Consider the following 19,591-nt stretch of genomic DNA (forward strand, 5'->3'; position numbering starts at 1 on the left):
TCAAAGAGCTTTACAAAGGTAAAAACTGAATGTTTATAACACTAAAATTATTAAAATAAAACAGAAAGATGTCAGAATGAATTATAATAAAATGTAAGTCAAGTAACAGCTTATTACTTGTATAGTGATCACTTGATTTTAAATCAAGTAAAAATCAGAGATTAATTGACTTAAAAAGATTTGTTTAAAAGAAGCTGAGATGAAATTGAACTCATGGGAATGCAGCAGTAAATGAAAATATTTTAAGACCTGTATGAGAAGAGCTAACAAGTAGAATGCCTCAGTTTTTCTGGGAGTTTGCTCTGCAGGTGAGGAGTATAGAAACTAAAACTCCCTCACCCTGCTTGGTTCTGGGAATAGTAAGTAACTCCATCCCAAAGGACCTGAGGGGTGTGGATATTTCATTGGGCTAAAAGATCAGATAGGTGTCATGGGCAAAGACCATCAAGGGCTTTAAAATCAATCCTTGGACTCACAGGAAGCCAGTGAAGAGATCTGATGACTGCTATGTCTGAGCTAATCGCTACATGAGTGGTAGCCATTGCTACCATCTTGTAGTACAACTAAACCCTGGCTGTAGCTTCGGCCTGGTTCTCCTCACATGACGCAGACTGGTCTGGTCAATTCTCAGTCTAAGCACAGTCAAATCTAAATGGAGCTTTGTGAGATGGACATGGAATCTGGTCAGTCCATGTGCTTTGTAAGGTTATCCTTTTTCATGTCTCTTGTCATTCATCCATTTATTCCCTTTTTGGTGATGTACCAGTGAATACTGAGCAACCATTCTTTCAGCATAGGTGGCAGATAACAGGTAGTAAACAAACCAAAGACATTCCTGTGATGTAAGATCTTTATATTCTCCAAAGGACTCATTTTTGTAGAAACTTTCCCATGATTAACTCCAATGCTGTTTGAAAAAAGGAGGCAAACATTTTGCATCAATACAACTGTAAGCACCACTGGGATGAAAACAATTATGATGAAGTTGACTAGGTAATGAAATCTTGATTAATAGCAATTAGTATCATAGCCATAATAGCACCCTTAATACCTTTTCATTAGTTGTTTGAAAGATGTTTGGCCCTTTAATGGTATCTCTGACTGAAATACATTTCACATACTTAGATCAAATATGTTCTCATCCAAAAGTAAAACACTCATTCAAGTAAATGTGAAATATTTGGGGCATTCAAATGCAGCCAATATTGCTTAATGCATTCCTGAGTAAAGCCCTTTTTTTTTTCAAATCACTGTATTCTGTCGTTACAAACCTGCAGATCGGTGGTCTTTGGAGTGTGAATTAAATTTCTCTGCTGTATTTAAAAAAGGTGCAGCGTAGAACTTTAGCTCTGTTATGAAATGCCAAGAGGATTAATGGCACTGATAAGTGGGGATGGCATATTAAGCAAAGTTTTAGAGTTAGCCCATTTCTGCTCTACTAGATATTTATGATACTGATTTTTTTTTAAGCGTTAACAAAAACAAAAGAGAGAAAAAGAAAAGAGGGAGGGAGTGTGAATCAAAAGGGAGACAGTGCAAAGGTTCAGATGTGTTCTCCTTCGGGTTGCATACCGTGAACTAAAGGGAAACAGACGGAGAGCGAACGTGATCACAGGCACACATTCACAGACGCACACTGTGACTTTTTCTGCATGACTGGAGGAACATATCGAGGACTGCAGCAGGGGCAGAGGGCAGATGGTGCTTTTGAGGTGGGAGGGTGAGATGTGGAAAGGTAAGCAAAGTGTATGTGAGTGTTTAACAAAGAGGTTTGGAGTACAGTGGCATTTATTGGTCAAGTAAAACAACAATAAATTATATTTTGGTCATATTCAGTGGGCCCTAATTACCTATCAGTTCACAGTAATAACTGGTATTTATCTAGTATTTTTTTTTTTTTTTTTTGCAATATTACGGTTGTACTTACCTTGTAAAACATTGGGATTTTACCCAGTAATAACTTGGAAATTTGGAAGTATTAAGTATTTAACTAGAAATAATGTAATAATTATCACATAAAGCCTTGTAATATTGTGGCATTTCTCTGGTAATTAGGTGTTTTTTTTTACCCTAATCTGACCCCCTAACCCTAACTTAACCCTAACTCTTTAGGAAGGACTGGGCCAAATGAAATAAGTACCTGCAAATTATCAAGCAACTTCTACAGAAAATGATCATCTTATTTCTAATAAATGCTAATGCTAAATAGAGTTAGAAGGTTAGGGTTAAGCTAAAATACAACCTGATTATCAGAGAATTGCCACAATATAATGAAGAACTTGAAGTAATATTTCTATTATTTTAGAAGTGATAGAGCTGATTTTAGGATGAGTCTTTAATTGTATCAAATTTTGGTCTCTTTTTTACAATTTCAGAGTGTAACTTTTAGTTCACATGCTTTGAAAACTCCAGATGTTGAACAGCAAAAAGGTGAAAGAGGTTCTCCACACCTCAAAGGACAATGTGAGTGATCTGTGATTGAGTCAAATAAGGTTTTGAAGCCTGAATGTGCAAGAAAATAACTGATTTATTAAAGAGGGAGATTTGCTGACATGAGTGGGATGATGTCTCCATCTAGTGTTCATATTTTTGTTTTTAAGTCCCATAGCTTTCCACAGCAAAGGAAAAGTCCTTTGTATTAATGCAGATATGCTTTGTGAACACATTTTCCTTCCCTTGATAAGCATTAATTGTCTAAGAATGTGCTTGCGTCTGTGAACCATTTCCTCTCCACTTCTGTCTTGCCAAGCCCCCACAGTTTGGTGAGAAGCCGAGTCCCACTTTTGGCTGTAGTCAGGAGATATTCTTTGTTGTCTGGGTATTTTTTGGCATTAAACCTGCCATAAACCAGAGACTGGCAGAAGCGACCGAGCACCAGCAGGAAGAGGGAATCCTTTTCATCGTTGTTGAGCAGCATAATGCTCTCCCATCCTGCCAGCACTGCTCCACCTACATCCAAAGGACGGGGATCTTCCAGCATCAAGTACATGATTGTTACTGCCAGTTCAAACACGTAGCAGTCGTTCATGAGCAGAGAAAAGTCCAGGACCCCCGACACCTGGTAATGCCCATCATCAACGGGTGTGACAAGGATGTTCTGGTCGCTTAAGTCCCCGTGTATTATTCCTGTAAAGGACAGCAAATACTGTTGGCTCCATGTGTGTGCAGCATTGATTGAAGCTAAATAATTAAACCTTGCACTAAAAGATGGAGCTCATTTTTTAAACTGGGGTTTATGAGGTGCTAGTCAATAATATGAGTATATTTCTCAGAGGAGATGATGGTCAGCATGGCCCCATGATTAAGAAATAAGTCACAGTACCAGCATGCAAGCTAGGTAGACTACGTTTTTTGTGACTAGTGTCACACAAAATTATTTTTTCACCTCTTTGTGTTCATTTAAGAAACTGCTTTTTTAACTAAACCTTTTGAATCCAACCTGGCACAGTTTGTTCTGACAGCTAAAAGGGTTGTATCACTGTATGGTAGTACTTAATAAATATCCCTTTTAACAAAATTCCCTCCAGTAGGCTTTGTGTTACACATTTTCACTGTTTTCCATAACAACATCTCAGTTGCCACAGAATCTGGGCTGACGCTAGCATTTGTCAGTATTTAAAACATTTTACATTTCTTGGTCACTTGCTAAGATACACTATATTGCCAAAAGTATTCACTCACCCATCCAAATAAGTGAAATCAGGTGTTCCAATCACTTCCATGGCCACAGGTGTATAAAATCAAGCACCTAGGCATGCAGACAGTTTCTACAAACATTTGTAAAAAGAATGGGTCACTCTCAGGAGCTCAGTCAATTCCAGTGTGGTACTGAGTTAGGATGCCACCTGTGCAACAAGTCCAGTCGCGAAATTTCCTTGCTCCTAAATACTGCACAGTCAACTGTCAGTGGTATTATAACAAAGTGGAAGCAATTGGGAATGACAGCAACTCAGCCACCAAGTGGTAGGCCACATAAAATGACGGACTGGGGTCAGCAGATGCTGAGGCGCATAGTGCGCAGAGGTCGCCAACTTTCTGCAGAGTCAATCGCTACAGACCTCCAAACTTCATGTGGCCTTCAGATTAGCCCAAGAACAGTGTGTAGAGAGCTTTATGGAATGGGTTTTCATGGCCAAGCAGCTGCATCCAAGCCATACGTCACCAAGTGCAATGCAAAGCTTTGGATGCAGTGCTGTAAAGCATGATGCCACTGGACTCTACGGCATTGGAGGTGCATTCTCTGGAGTGACGAGTTGCGCTACTCCATCTGGCAATCTGATGGATGAGTCTGGGTTTGGCGGTTGCCAGGAGAACGGTACTTGTCTGACTGCATTATGCCAAGTGTAAAGTTTGGTGGAGGGCAGATTATGGTGTGGGGTTGTTTTTCAGGAGCTGGGTTTGGCCCCTTAGTTCCAGTGAAAGGAACTGAATGCTTCAGCATACCAAGAGATTTTGGACAATTCCATGCTCCCAACTTTGTGGGAACAGTTTGGGGATAGCCCCTTCCTGTTCCAACATGACTGTGCACCAGTGCACAAAGCAAGGTCCATAAAGACATGGATGAGAGAGTCTGGTGTGGATGAACTTGACTGACCTGCACAAAGTCCTGACCTCAACCCGACAGAACACCTTTGGGATGAAATAGAGAGGAGACTGAGAGCCAGGCCTCCTCGTCAACATCAGTGTGTGACCCCACAAATGCACGTCTGGAAGAATGGTCAAAAATCCCCATAAACACACTCCTAAACCTTGTGGAAAGCCTACCCAGAAGAGTTGAAGCTGTTATAGTTTCAAAGGGTGGACTGAGGTCATAGTAAACCCTATGGATTAAGAAATGGGATGTCACTTAAGTTCATATGCGAGTCAAGGCAGGTGAGCCAATACTTTTGCCAATAAAGTGTATTTCAGTCAGTAACAATTTGGTTCACAACTGATAAGAAACAAATACAGTGGAAAAAACACTGTTATGAAATAGGCACCAAATTAAACATGAGTATCAGCATGCACTCTGTTAAGTTGTTTATGATTTTAAAAAAGTAAAACAGGATGTTATCATGTAAAGACTTTGCAAGTGAAAGAAAAAGTGATGTACTTTTATTACCTCTTTGAAAAGAGCTGATTTTGGGCAGCACATGGGATTTATACTGTTGAATGACTGCTCTGACGATGTCCTGCAGAGGATCTCCATCCATCACTGACAGGTAACTCTCCACAAGAGGAATATTAGACAAGCTCCAAACTTCATCTTTTTCTAAGACACCCATGTCTGGAGATGCCAGCTTTAAGAAAAAAACATTTTCTGTTTTAATATATATGTTACAAAATTTTTTCATACCTTGAAGGTGCTAGAGAAACGATGTGGACACCCTACCTGTTAATTGTTGAATTCAGGTGTTTCAATCAGACCTGTTGCAACAGGTGTATAAAATCAAATACCTTAGCCGCAAATTGGAAGACCACATAAAATCACAAAGGGGCATCAACGACTGCTAATGTGCATTGTGTGTTAAAGGGGCTCTATGCAAGATTTAGAAAAATATCAGTGTAGCGACACCGCCGGCCATTAAGTGAACTACAAGAATATTGTGTAGCTCACCCACCACGGCACGCTCCTTCCTCATGAACAGGTCTCCGGTTTATCAGCTGATACACACGCAGACCAAGGTGATTTACCGGCATCGTGTATACAGAGGAGGTAAGTGAAGTAACACTTAAAAGTTCCACCAACTGAAAATGAAAATGAATAAAGTATATTTGAACCTCTAGTGCGGACACGGCACAAAGGCTATTAAAAAAGGATGATATTTTCGCAACCATTTCTATGAATGAACAACTTAGCCACTTAGTGCAGCACTGACCAATTTAATTGTCTTTTTACGTGTGTAATGTGTGATGTGTATTTAATGGGACGCGTTTTAGAGCAGAAGCAGCAGGGCTAACGTTGCTTAGCTCTGATAATGGTGCCTCAACCACAGATATCAGATAGCTGACATTATGTTTTTAAGATATTTTACAAACTAAGTATCAAAACATAAACTCAGTAAGTTGAGTCCAGTGCCAGGAAGCAAGAAAAAGATGAAATATTATCCGGAAAACACTAAATGAGTAACGTGACATCCATCGATATTCATCCTCCATTTCCCCCTGCGTCTGTTACACTCTCTTTTAGCATGACTGGCTTCAGCAGATAAAACTGTCTTAGTTTTTTATGTTTTCAGGGAGTTTGTGTGGGTGTTTGGGCTGAGCTAGCCGGTCGTTTACTGGCGGAAGCAGCCTTCTCCATTCAACACGCCGTTGTCAGATCTTGCTTCTGACAATAAAGTATTATCAAATCAAATCAAATCAAATAAACAGAGCAACGGGGTGCGCGCATTACATAGTACCCAACATCACTTCCGTTGAGATTTCGCTAAAAATTCAGCCCGAGTTCTTCACAGAGAAACGACTCCACAGGCTTATACAGGCAAACAAGGAAGACATAAAGAGCCTCATTCTTCACATCGGGATAAAGTGCGCACCATTATATACTCAAAAGTGGGAAGTTTTAAAAGCAAAAATCTTACATGGAGCCCCTTTAATGTCCTGCCCTGTGTAAAGCCAGTTAAGGTTTGTTCTTACACCACCCCCTGCCTGTAAAGTCTTTGTATGCAGAGTTAAGTTTTGTTTTTACACTGCCCCCACTGCCATGTAAGAGCCTTGGAGAGCAAGCAGCATTTGATTCATCTCCTGCAGGATTATTTTTGCATTGTTGCCTTGGACACTAGTATGGTGTTTCTTTATGCTTTGTGATCGGGATAGAGGCAGTGGGTCATTTTTTAGTTTGTACTTTGTATTTGTGACTGCAGATGTGTAAGTAGTGTAGTGTAGTTTTGGCTAGCAGAGCTGCCCCCTAAATGGACACAAATTCCTACAAAAAACTTCAAAATCTTGAGGAAAGCCTTCCAAGAAGAACAGAAGCTGTTATAGCTGCAAAAGGAGAAAAGGGGAAGGGGTGGGGGATGGAGGCTCAATATTAAAATAAATTTTGAACACAGTCTCATTACAGTCCCTGTTGGTGTGACTGTCAGGAAGCCAAATACTTTATCTACATAGTGTATTTTGTACAAACCGGATGCATAAATCGACAGAAAGCTGAGCTTCATGAGCATGTGTTACATAAATTCACTATTGAGATGGTGTAACAAACATGCTCTGGCATGACCCAACATGTATTACTTCCATTTGTGCATTTGCAGTTGTTAGAGATGAGGGGTTATCTTAAACAACATCTGAAAATGTCATTTAACTAGTTTAACCTTTAAGAATTTACCTGCTGTAGTGTCTTATCAATGGTTGCCACCAGTGTCCCAACATGATACAGATCTTGTGTTTTGACTGGAGACTTGGCAATGGTATTTCCTGGGAGATAAGTCATCAGCCTCACACAGAAGCTCTGAGCACCATGTCCACAGTCTGAAAGAATAAAAAAACATACAAAACATTTCAATGTAGTCCCATAAAAAAAACATCACAGCCAATTACACACTGCCTTCAGGAGACATGACTATAAAAGGGTTGTATTCTGTGTAATTTTGTTAATTCATTGTTGATTAGTAGGGATGGGCGTTTCAAAGAAAAATTTAACCGTTTATTATTGAAGAAGTGCCCTGCAAAAACTCTTTAAAAATATGGGTATAAATATGGCAATAATAAACTGTGAACTTATAAGGAAGCTATTTTTACAAGAACAGAGCTCAGTGATTGTTGTTCCTTGATTAGACCTCTGACTGGGTTCCTTCCTCTTCCAAGAGGGTCTGGCTGCAGCCCTCGAGCAAACCTCTACGCTGGGGCGTTTGGCTGGAGACCTCTACGGTGGGGCAAAACCTCTTCGCTGGGGCGTGACGTCATTGCCAAAGCCTACGCTTGGGCGTGCAGCTTGTTAGCTGTTGTTAGCATGACCTAGCTGTTGTTAGCATGACTACACCACTGTGCTTATGACACATTAGCATAGCCCCCCCCAGTGTACGGGGCTATGCAACTTCAGCATTTTTGATATTTTTGGTATGTAAATGTAGGGGAGTGTTGAGTACACCACCCCTCGGCTTGTCCTTCTTTTTGGACGCTTTTCAGAGGAGCTTATTGGCATTTGTTTGCCTTATCATTTGTTGGCGAAGCCCCAGCGTACAGCGCTATATTTGGGCGTGCAGCAACACACCCCGACCCCTACGCTGGACCGTGCAGACGCCGCCCCGTACACTGGGGCGTACGGGTCTACGCTGGACCGTGCAGTAGCAGACGCTATTAAACCCTGACTGGTTCGGTTTAGGTGTTTAAATCCGACTGGTTAGGTTTAGGCATTAAAATCCGACTGGTTAGATTTAGGGTCAGCCTGTCGGCAAGCAGATAGAGCTGAAATTTCATTGCGGGTAATATACGTCACGCCCCAGTGTAGAGGTCCACCAGCTCAGGCAATATACATCACGCCCCAGCGTAGAGGTTTCGCCCCGGCTGAGAGGTTTCGCCCCAGCTGAGAGGTCTCCAACCGAACGCCCCAGCGTAGAGGTTTGCCCGAGGGCTGCAGCCAGATGCCTCTCTCCTCTTCAGTGATTGTTCATAACTGATGTAGATTTATGATAAGCCTAAACCAATCAAGAAAAAAGTTTGCACTTAACTTCATTTCCATCATTTTTGGCAAGAGTTTGACAGAAATTTGAAGAAATCTCTGCATCTCTCTGAAATATAGTAATACCGTCAACTTAAACACATAAAAATATATATATATTCTTCTTTGTCATTTATAGGAGGTAAACAAACAGCTGTTAATTGTCAGAAGCTGCTGTCTGGCTGTAGTATTATATTACCACCAGATGTCAGTAAAAACAACAGAAAAATATACAGGTTAATAAGTCACATGAATTTTTTTATTTTTCAAAAGTTAATAAATATTCTAAAATTTGAAAAACATGCCACATCACTAATGATAAGAAGAGTGTAGCAGTTCCCTAAGCTATGGCTTCCACAATTGATATATTTAACTAAACATACTGGTTTATCTTATAGAGAGATGTGTTGGGTTGTTAATGCTAGATTTTGTTTTTGTCAAAATATTAACAACTATTATTATAATTATAAATATAATTAAATACAATTGTTAATCAAGATTCATAAGTAACGGACACCACCCTGAAGACAGGGAAAAACAACCAAGAAGGGCCAAAATCCCAACACTTCACTGGAAGAATGATAAATTAATGAATTAATTCCCTGAGAGGAGATGCATTTCTTCTTATTTCCAGTCACCTGCAGTCAAAGTTGTGCAGGCCACAAGCACCACCAAAGGATAAACAGATAACAAACGGGGTACACAGGAAAATCTGGGGAGTAATTTCTCCAGAGTAAAAAATGTATTTTACTCAAAAATTGTAAAATGTACTTTTTATTGAGTATATTTCCAGCCACCATGAGAGTTGGAGTAAAAATACAGAGTAAATTCTGCACTTAAGTTTCAACTCAGCTGCCATCACTTATGGACGGTCACAGCTGCAGACTCCTCACCAGGTAATGAACCTTCAGACACCTTTGTACTACAGCTTCTTGTCAAGTAACTCCTCTTCAACCTTTGATTATCTAATGATTTTTCAGTAAGTTTTCTTTAGCCTTGTCTAACTCCATTTGTCTTCTTTTTTTTTTTTGTAGTGTCTCTGCCAGTGCTATTTCCAACCACCAGGGCTTGACATTGGCACCTGCCAACTAGCCAAATGCGGGTGGATTTCGGCCGTGGTGGGTAGCAGCGTGACTCTAACTAGCCACGATGGCGGGTTGAATTTATCAGTGTCACAACTTATGCTTCACTCTGAAAGTGCTTGTCAGTTAGCCCTTATGATTTAGGCTTGTTACAGAGAGGCTGTTCGGCACATAAAAGCTCAAATTTACCTCCAAAATAACTGAAAAGCGGCTGGTCTCTTCATCCATCCGTGCGTATTTTACACAGCGCCAAGGGCTTTGATGCTGTATGACACGCACAAACGCCACACACACAGACATATACGGACACACACTTGCACTGACGTGTTGGTTAGACTGAAGGCTTCTATCTGTTTAGGGAAAATGTTTCAGAATTTGCAGAATAAACTCAGACCTGAACTTTTTCTTTCTGCTTTAAAGTGCCTTTCTGTCCACGTGCGTCAGCGCTGTTTATGTGTGTGCTCTCCAGGTGTGTGTCTCTGTCGCTCATGCGAGCCAGGGTGGGCAGTGTGTCTAAATATTGTTTAATTAATATTCCATCTTTATTCTTTGTTTATTGAGGGTGATCTAAATGATAAAAACCTCTGCAAAGGTGCACATACTTTAAATGTCATTGAAACTTTTAAACATTTGTATATTCAGGGTTAATTATAAATTTGCCATAAATTGATAATTAACAGTTATAAAAGACAAGAGAAACTCTAAGGCAGTGAGAAACAGAGGCAGAAGGATCAAAGTCTGTAACTGATCATTTAGGAGTCCAAGAGAATTTAACTGGACAGTGATTTTTTTTCTTCTTATACATCTGTTGTTTAACGTTCTCCAAATGTGAGCTTCACCGCTAAATGTAAGTCATCTATTATTTGATGAGATATTAGATACACATATGAAAACATTTCCTCCATACAGTGTAGAGCAGAGGACAGGAGAAGTTGGACACTTAAAGGAGACATATTATGCAAAAATCACTTTTTCAGGCTTTTCTAACACAAATATGTGCCCCTGGTCTGTCCACAAGCCCCTCAAATACCAGAAAAATCCATTCCCTCTCCCCCTCTCTTTCTCCACCTTTCAGAAAATGTGTGCTGAAACAAGCTGTTCTCAGATTTAGCTCCTGGTGACCTCACCAGGAGTGTAAGCACCCGCCCCCAGGTTTGGTTGGCCCTCCCCCACTTGGAGGAAAGTTCTGCTCTCCTCTACTGATCCTCTCCACTACCGGCTGAGATGCTGGATAGCTCAGTGGGTTACCCTGCTGACTACAGTCTGGGAGGTTCATGATTCAAATCCCAGTCAAGTTCTAACCTTTGGATAAAAATGTCTGTAGTACCAGGAGTACTGCATCCATTTCCTGAGAGGGGTGTTGTCAGGGGCAGAGTCAGACAGCTAATTACCATTTAAAGCCACAGACACAGAAACGGCTCGTTCTGAGAAGGGCTGAAACAGAGGGGGTTTTAAACATACAAAAATCCTATACTGGAGTGTTTTTTTCAGCAACAAACTTCACAGGCATGTTTTGGGGACCTCTGAGACCAATTTAAGCTTGTCTTAAAATTGTATAATATGTCTCCTTTAATATTCTCTGAAGATTTGTCAGAGTGATAATTAGAGCTGTTCTTGTATTCTGCTGTAGCTTTTTCTAATAAACAACCAGTTAACAGTATTTTAATTTTAGCATAAACTTGATACCCATTAACAAAATAAAAATCTAAGAGTTTTGACTCTTAGATGACTGTCTCTGACAGTCTGACCCATATCTCAGTAGTGTGCTGTTTCATATGTACAGGCAGAAGTGCTTTATTAAGAGGAGAGCTGATATTGCTCATATTGGTGAGGGAAAGTAGAGCATGTGTCATATCATACCCTTTGTACCAAATTTGGCATATAGCTCAGAGTTACCAAACACCAAAGTTGTGTGGAAAGCTAGTGGAAATATTGAGTGGCTAGTAAGTTTGCAGAACCACTAGCCACTGTGGCTGATGAGCAAAAAAGTTAATGTCAAGCCCTGCCAACCACCAGCCAGTACACTCACCATCATTTGCACTATTGTTGTCAAACTTCTTTAATTTTACCATCTTGTGTCATGCTCTGCTCCTGAGTTCTTGTCACAAATATTACTCTGCAAGCAGAGTGAATTTTACTCCAAATAGACTGGGACCAAATGTTATATTTTTCAGAGTAAAATTTTACTCAATTTGAGTAAAATTCACTCATGTAAATTTACTGTGTAGTGTGTTAGAAGCAATAGTCAGCTGACAAACTTAACCTACCTGTTTTTGTGGAGTAAACCTACATTTCTGGTCTGAATGATTTTTCTCTGCTATTGCCAGTGCCAGCTGTTCACTATTATCTAGTTTCTCATGCACTCGAATGACACCATGGTTGTAAGTTTGTGTTGCTAGGAAGTAAGACCAAAAAAAATGCTGAAAATTCTTGGAAGTAAAAGCAAAATAAGTTTGTAGGTCCTCATTTATAAAATAATAGCTGTAGTTGTAAAGGTGGGATTGACTCCTATACAGCAATATACATAACACACACTAATTACAGTCATATCACAAAGGACCTTAACTGGACCAACAGTTACCCTACCTACCTTTGTCCTCCATAACCATGAGCTTCCCTGTTGCAGTGGGAACAGCCGTCTGGGCAGGGACTCCATGGCTGTGCAGAAAGGACATGGCAAAGGTCTGCAGCCCCAGCAGAGCGGTGTTCTTACTCTCCCTTGAGTTCATAATCTTCAGGACATAGTGGGTACTGGACTGATCCATCACAAGGAAGTTCTGATCCATGTAACTGGGCAGGGTGGAGATCTCAGTCACTGTCAGTCCATAGTGCTGCTGTGCCAGTTTGGTCGCTTGCTTCGGACTAAAAGTGGGCCTTGGATTGTCATCAGATTTATTATCTGCACACAAGAGAGAAATAATGGGACAGACGTCTTACAGACTAAGGCTGACTTAGAATATTTGTTTCAAAGACAAAAGGTGTACTGATGATATGGTTGTCAAAATAAAAGATACTTCAATACTTTTCGAAATAAAGTGTTTGACAATTGCTCATTATGACACATTATTTTAGTGACTAGATCTAAAAAATAGAAAAACAGTCTAAATTGCACAAAACACTGGCAATGATCTGTCAGTTCCTTGTGACTAAAAGTAACCCTGCATATTGACACACAGTGACTTCATTAGATGATCATCATTGTTTTTTACATGGATGTTGCAAAGATGCATACTTGATTTTGAGAAAATTTGACATGTAGGCTGGTGTTGTGCAATGCACTTTGGGTAGTAGTATCAAATGGCTGTATTGTCCTCCACCCTTTAAGCCTTTTTGACTTTAACCCAAGTACATTTTTAGTAAAGAAGAGACAAGAACAAGGAAGAAGTTATTGCAATGAAGATCAAGGTGAGCACAACTGGGACTTTTTTTCTTTAATTTTCTCAAAATGTAGACACAAGGGCCTGTCTGAACCAACAAGACTCCAACGAGGAGTTTTATCACTCAAAAGTGATTTAGGAGTGTTCTTAGCTCAACTCTGAGTGCTTTTTATATACATCACTAAATGTACTTGTAAAAAATATGCTAGTAAAAAATAAAATCAAGTAAACTCATGTTTACTCATTAAAAATGCACCTGAAATTGATTTAATTCTGCATTTATCACTTTGAATTTTTCATTTCTAGTCGCACTTGAGTTCAGAAACATAAATGTTGATCAAATAAATTATCATTAAAGCAATTTCCTTTCATAGAATTACCAGTCATCATAATGGTTAAAGTGAGCCTATTCGACACTTTGTCAATAGAATTAATACGGCCCTCTTGGTAACCAAAGTTGCCCATCCCTGTGCTGATACTTCTATCAGTTCTTAGATGCTGAAAAGTCCTCCTCACTATTCCTGGCAACTTCTTACCTTAAGAGCTCTACAGGGGCTATAATGCTTTGTGAATAACTTTTTTCGTTTCCAGGATTTAGTCTTGACTGTGAGGAGAAATTCTTACAATTCTAAGAATTATCTTAGAATTCTGTTACTCGGGGCAACTCTGTGGACTTAGGATGCTTTATGAATGCACACAGAGGTATATTTCTTTGTAACCTGCATATAAAATACATTAATATTAACCTAATATAGACAACATGTCTTAACATGTCTATAAAAACAGAAATTTCACAATATTTGCTGCCTCAGACTTCCATTTTTGTCACTGAAAGATCAAAATGGTTAATGAATTGTTCGATTTCAGAATTATAATTATTATCCTTATTATTGATATTGGATTTAATTATGTTTATAGCTGGTATCATACTTGTATATTTATAAAATAAATTTGTATTATAGTTGTTATCAAACACTGTAATTTTGTTTTGTATAGAGCTATTATTTATAAAATTGATTTTTTTTTTCCAAACAATATTCCTGTGTACCTGTACTGCACAACAGTGGCAACAGACTCTATTATCTATCAATATTCTGATCTTATACCAAAAGCTGTCATAAAGCACTCAGATTCCTGCTAAAACATTGACTTGGAACTAGATTTTTTTCAAGGAAATAAACAGAGTAACTAAAAAAAATTAAATCAGCTCAATCAGATACTTTATATGCAGTACATGTAACAATACTAAGGTTTTGTAAGGCTTTGGTTTTAAAAACATTTTTAAAAAATTGTTCTTCTCACCCATGTCTTCAGCAGATGATGTGGAGTACCAGGAGAAAAGCTCAGTGTTTGCCTCAAAATTTGTTCTTCAGCTTTTAACCTACAGTTAGCAGTCAGCCCGGTCCAACTTGATTCCCCCCCCCAGAAGGAAAAATGGTTTACATATTTGTACAATTTTACTGTCATCTTGTGTAGTCTTGTTCAGGCTCTGTGTCAAATGTCATTTTGGTGTTTCTGATATTTCTATCTCCACAGATCTTCTTAGGGATGGCTAAGTTACTTCAAGGCCCCAGGTCAAGCTCTAACATCAGGATTGGGGACTCTCCTCTCTTCCTGGGCTTATCGTCTAAATTCCTAGCTTTGGATAAGAGGCTGTTTTTTTTTTGTTTGTTTGTTTTTTTTTTTTTTTTTTCTACCAACCTGTGTGTCTGAGCTTGCAGAGACAGTTCAACTTCAGAACAAGTTAACTTTGAGGTCAGTCAGTGTAGTCTGTGCTCTCATATTTTGGGTTATGACCAAGGTTAAGGTAGTGTATTGTGTATATTTCTGACTCTTTTTTTTATTTCAATTAATTTTTTTAAGTGTGAAAACTTTACAGTTTACCAGAAATGACATAAGCTCAGAATGATGGGTTATCACAGCATTAATTTTACCTTCTGAATTGTGGAATAAATGACAGGTTAAGGCGAATATTTGCTTGTCCGATTAAAGCAAATTACTGTAATATGAAAAAGGTCTATGATGCAAACAATAATATAACGCTGACTATAATTCAAGTAAAGTCCTTTAAAAGTTCTTTAGCTTTTTTTCTGCTGATAAAGCCCCAGTTTTTAATTTGCAGCCTTATAGAAGAGTAGGACTTCATAATGGCCAGAAGAGGACAGTATAATGAAAGATCTAAATATGTAAGCCCTTCAGCTGAAGATTTTTAACCCTCGTTTCTAAATTTACCCCTTAAATGAGGTTTGTAATGGAAAATTAGTGATACCATCATATCAATGTTATATATTAATAAAATATCAACTTATCACGATGATAAATTTAACTCTAATCATCACAACTACAACAAGAAAGACATTATAAAAAGCACATCAAGTGTGCATCAGTCAGTCTTTTTGTTTTGGTATAATATTATTGAAATAAAAGTTCATCAGACTAATTTTTAAACACCATTATTACCATCTAACTGAGATAGTTCCTCCTCTTACATAATAGCATGAATCTGCAACAGGGCAAACTTCAGATGTTAACCATAAAATTTTGTGAAATAGGAAACTAGCAGCTTTTAAATAATTAAAAGATATTCTGGTACAGTTGAAAAATATATATTACAATGCAGGTCAAAGCTGTAAGAGTAAATTATTTATATGACTAGTGCAATGGAATCCCTTAGTTGACAGTAGCAGATTTAAAAAAGATAAAAACGTTGATATAAAACCCTCTATGGGCTAAGCTCATTTATAAAGATACTACCTATACTGGTGTCTTTTAAAAACTGGTGTTACATCACTGATACAGAGTACTTATACAACATGATACTAGGCACACAGAGGTGCAGCAAAGCCTAATTGACCTTGTACTGTCTAATATTTCTTATACAAGGTAGAAGATTGAATCTTTATCTGCTGCTGTCTTCCACAGGATGACTGGATCAACAGGGTGCTTGCTGATACAGACCTCGTCAGACACTTCCTTACTATTTCTATTTCCAGTCAACATTTTAATGATTTTTTGTTATCACCATGATTGTGCTGTGGTATATACACCTTTGTCTGTGTCTTTATAGACCAATGATCTCACATTTTCTATGCTGGGGTTTGATGAGCCATGACTTAGTGTCATTGAGAAAAGTGGACAAGTGTCTTAAAGACGTCATACCTCTTTCAGTTAGCCTGGCACGCCAGATGGATTTGTTTCACACGCCCATCTGGAAAACCACTCATAGACAGTGACTGGGAAAGGGTGGAGTATTTGAAAAAACTTGGAGGGTGACTGGATGAACGTTCTGTCACATCTTTACGGGCCAATCAGAGCAACAAAACACGTGGCGTAGCCACTACCAAGCTTTGCCTGTACCTCAAAAGTTGAACTTCTATAAATTCAAGATTCATCTCATGCAAAGGGAAATATTCCAAGACTTCTTTTTTCATCTTGATCATTTGGGCTCACATCTCACAAAAAAGAATTCATGATCTCAATGTTTTAGAATATTGTGGAAAAGTCCAATTTGCAAAGATTTCCTGAGCCTTGTGCCATGCCCACAGTCTAACACGGTGGGAAAAAGGGACAAAACATGCAAATACAAACTTACAATAATCTTACTCTGTATGATGGCAAAGTTTGCCAGTTGTTAGTGCTTTAGTTGGACCTTTGGCAAAGTTCCATTTTCTTAAATGATTGTGCATATGAATGTAGACTTACAATAGGCCTATAGGAAGCTGTATTTAAACTTCACACTTGACTAGCTAGTTGAGATGTAACCATGGTATAGCATTGACAATGGCGCTGCTTAATGGACATCTGACAGTTTCAAATAGTAGGTCTTCAGGGCAAAGTGGTTAATGAACTGTACCCATCATCCTTTGCGCTCAACTCACTGGCTTGATCTAACAGTGCCAAAATGGTTAATGTTACGAGTGGCGAGGGAGAATCAGTCTATGGAGAGACCCGATCAACTTAAGGTTTTGAAATTGTGGAAGCTCCAGCAACTTACAGGTGCATCTCTGTATCTATTCCAGAAATTCAATTCAGAAAGTGAAACTTGTATATAATACAGATTCATTACACACAGACTAATACATTTTAATGTGTATTTCTTTTAATTTAGATGATAATGGCTTACAACTAATGAAAACCCAAATTCAGGATCTCAGAAAATTAGAATATTACTTTAAACCAATTTATAGAAAGGATTTTTGACACAAATGTTGGACTACTGAAAAGTATGAACATGTATAGCACTCAATACTTGGTTGGGGCTCCTTTTGCATGAATTACTGCAACAATGCAGTGTGGCATGGAGGTGATCAGTCTGTGGCACTGCTGAGGTGTTATGAAGCCCATTCCATGCCTCTCCTCTCTTCCTCCAGACTCTGGGACATTTATTTCCAAATAAAGTACAAAATATACTTTCATCTGAAAAAAGGACGTTGGACCACTAAGCAACACTCCTGTCCTTTTTGTCCATAGCCCAGGAAAGCCGCCTCTGACATTGTCTCTGGTTCAAGAGCAGCTTGACACTAGGAATGAGACAGTTGTAGTCCATGTTCTGGATACATACGGTGCTTAACAAATTATTAGACCACCAGCCAAAGTAAGGTTTATGCCACAGCTGCCCTAAATTAACAGCATTGGTAATTACCAAAGTCATTTTTTTTGTTTCTGCAATGGTTAATACACCAATATGTAGAAGCTCTTTAACCCAAATGATATTTTTAATGCTAAAATATAATTATTATTGTTATCCATGAATTTTCAAATTTACTGATTTACAAAAAAAAGAAAAAATAGTAAAGCACATTATTATTTCTTGATTACTATGTCAAATTATAGTTATTTACTTGCATTCCTGAACAGAAAAAAGAGTTTTAGTGGTTGAATGTTATGCTTGATTAATTTCTGACTTCTCAGAGAAGCCCAGTGAGTCAGCTCAAATTTGGGTGAATTCAGTTTGAAATTCCTCATTCCTGTTCAAAATGGTAAAACGTGGAGAGCTCACTGAAAATGAAAGAGTCCGCATTAAAGCACTTCATGATGCTGGATGGTCTAAAAAAATTTGTTTTGCACTGTATTTCTCTTGAAGCACTGACTCCAGCTGCAGTCCAGTCCTTGTGAAGCTCCCCTTAATTCTTGAATGGGCTTCGTTTCACAATCCTCTAAAGCAAGGGTGTCAACCTTATGGCCTGCCAGCAGGTGCCATAGTTGTAGTCGTTTGGGGAAAAAGATTGACATTTAAAAATATATATTAATTTTCAATATTTACTAACTTAGGTGTTTGAAATCCCAATTTTCACTCATTTTTCATGATTTATCTATAATATAGAAAAAAATCATAATATGATGCAATAAATGAATTAAATAAGGAACACTGGACTCTCTTTAGAGCAGGGAGGAACATTGTAAAAAGACGCACAGCAGAGCGCACAGCAGCGTAGCTGATTCTTCACCGCCAACACGCTGTCCATAAAGAGGCTGATAAAGACTGCATGATTTTAAAGACTGAAGGAGAAGGATTTATTTTGTCTATTTCTTTTTTGTTGATTTATTTATTAAGATAAAGAGCGTAACCACTGTCCACAGCTGCACCTCTCTCTCACAGAGTCCGGTCCAGTCTGCACCTCAGTTTTCCTGTTTCCTTCCTTGGGCCTTTAATGAATGTCTGAGGTTTTTGCCTTGTCAAACCAAACTTCTATTCCTGTGGGGGACTGAAGCTGCTCCCAGGATGACAAATACTTTACCTGTGAAACTGTCAGCCACAAACGTGGACATCGTCTCTCGCCTCTGGCGATCCCTCATTATAAAAATGTGTGATGCTAAACTAATATCAACTAAATTTACTTATAGAAGATTTAATCATATGTCAACAAGAAGTGCAACTAGGGTCTTGATCACTTACGCTAAAGCGGGACATCATCTGTCTGCTAATAAAGAAACAATTTTTAATTTGCAGCTTAAAAAAAGAGTAGGACTTCATTATGGCCACAAGAGGGAAATACTATATTTTTTTAACACTTCATCTTAAGACTTAACACCCATTTCTAAATTTGATCCATTAGATTTCTTAAAAGGACAGATTTAATTTCTAGCAGAGCTTGAGTAGTTTTCCAAAGAAGAAGGGAGTAAAATTGCAGTGTCCAGATGTGCAAGCCTGACTGAGACCTATCCACACAGACTCAGTGCTGTGATTGCAGTCAAAGGTGACTCTACTAAACACTGACTTGAAGGGTGTGAATATTTATGCTGTCACTTATTTTACATTATATATTTTCATCTAATTGACATCACTTTGTGGAAATGTGTTTTCCCTTTGACATTAAAGAGTTTTTTGTACTTTTATTTTTGTCAAAAAAAGCCACATTGACAATGATTGACTTATAAAATTAACAGGTAAAGACTGCACGCAATTGTCATATAGTTCTAATAACTCTTTCAGTGGTTTGGCAGCCATTTCCTTACACTGTAATTCTGATGTTATTCAAAATCTGATTTAA

General features: G+C 38.5%; 1 protein-coding gene across 1 annotated transcript; it reads right to left on the reverse strand.

Annotated features, from left to right (window-relative positions):
- Positions 1-2,686: 2,686 nt before the first annotated feature.
- Positions 2,687-18,896, reverse strand: LOC121512230 (hydroxylysine kinase-like). The gene is made up of 5 exons (XM_041791398.1): positions 18,839-18,896; positions 12,314-12,622; positions 7,310-7,452; positions 5,102-5,279; positions 2,687-3,126 (listed from the first exon to the last, which is right to left on the reverse strand). The coding sequence occupies exons 1-5, from the start codon at positions 18,894-18,896 to the stop codon at positions 2,687-2,689; spliced, it is 1,128 nt and encodes a 375-aa protein (XP_041647332.1).
- Between the last annotated feature and the right edge of the window lie 695 nt (positions 18,897-19,591).

This window comes from Cheilinus undulatus, linkage group 7 (assembly GCF_018320785.1).
Source record: "Cheilinus undulatus linkage group 7, ASM1832078v1, whole genome shotgun sequence".
NCBI lineage: Eukaryota > Metazoa > Chordata > Actinopteri > Labriformes > Labridae > Cheilinus > Cheilinus undulatus.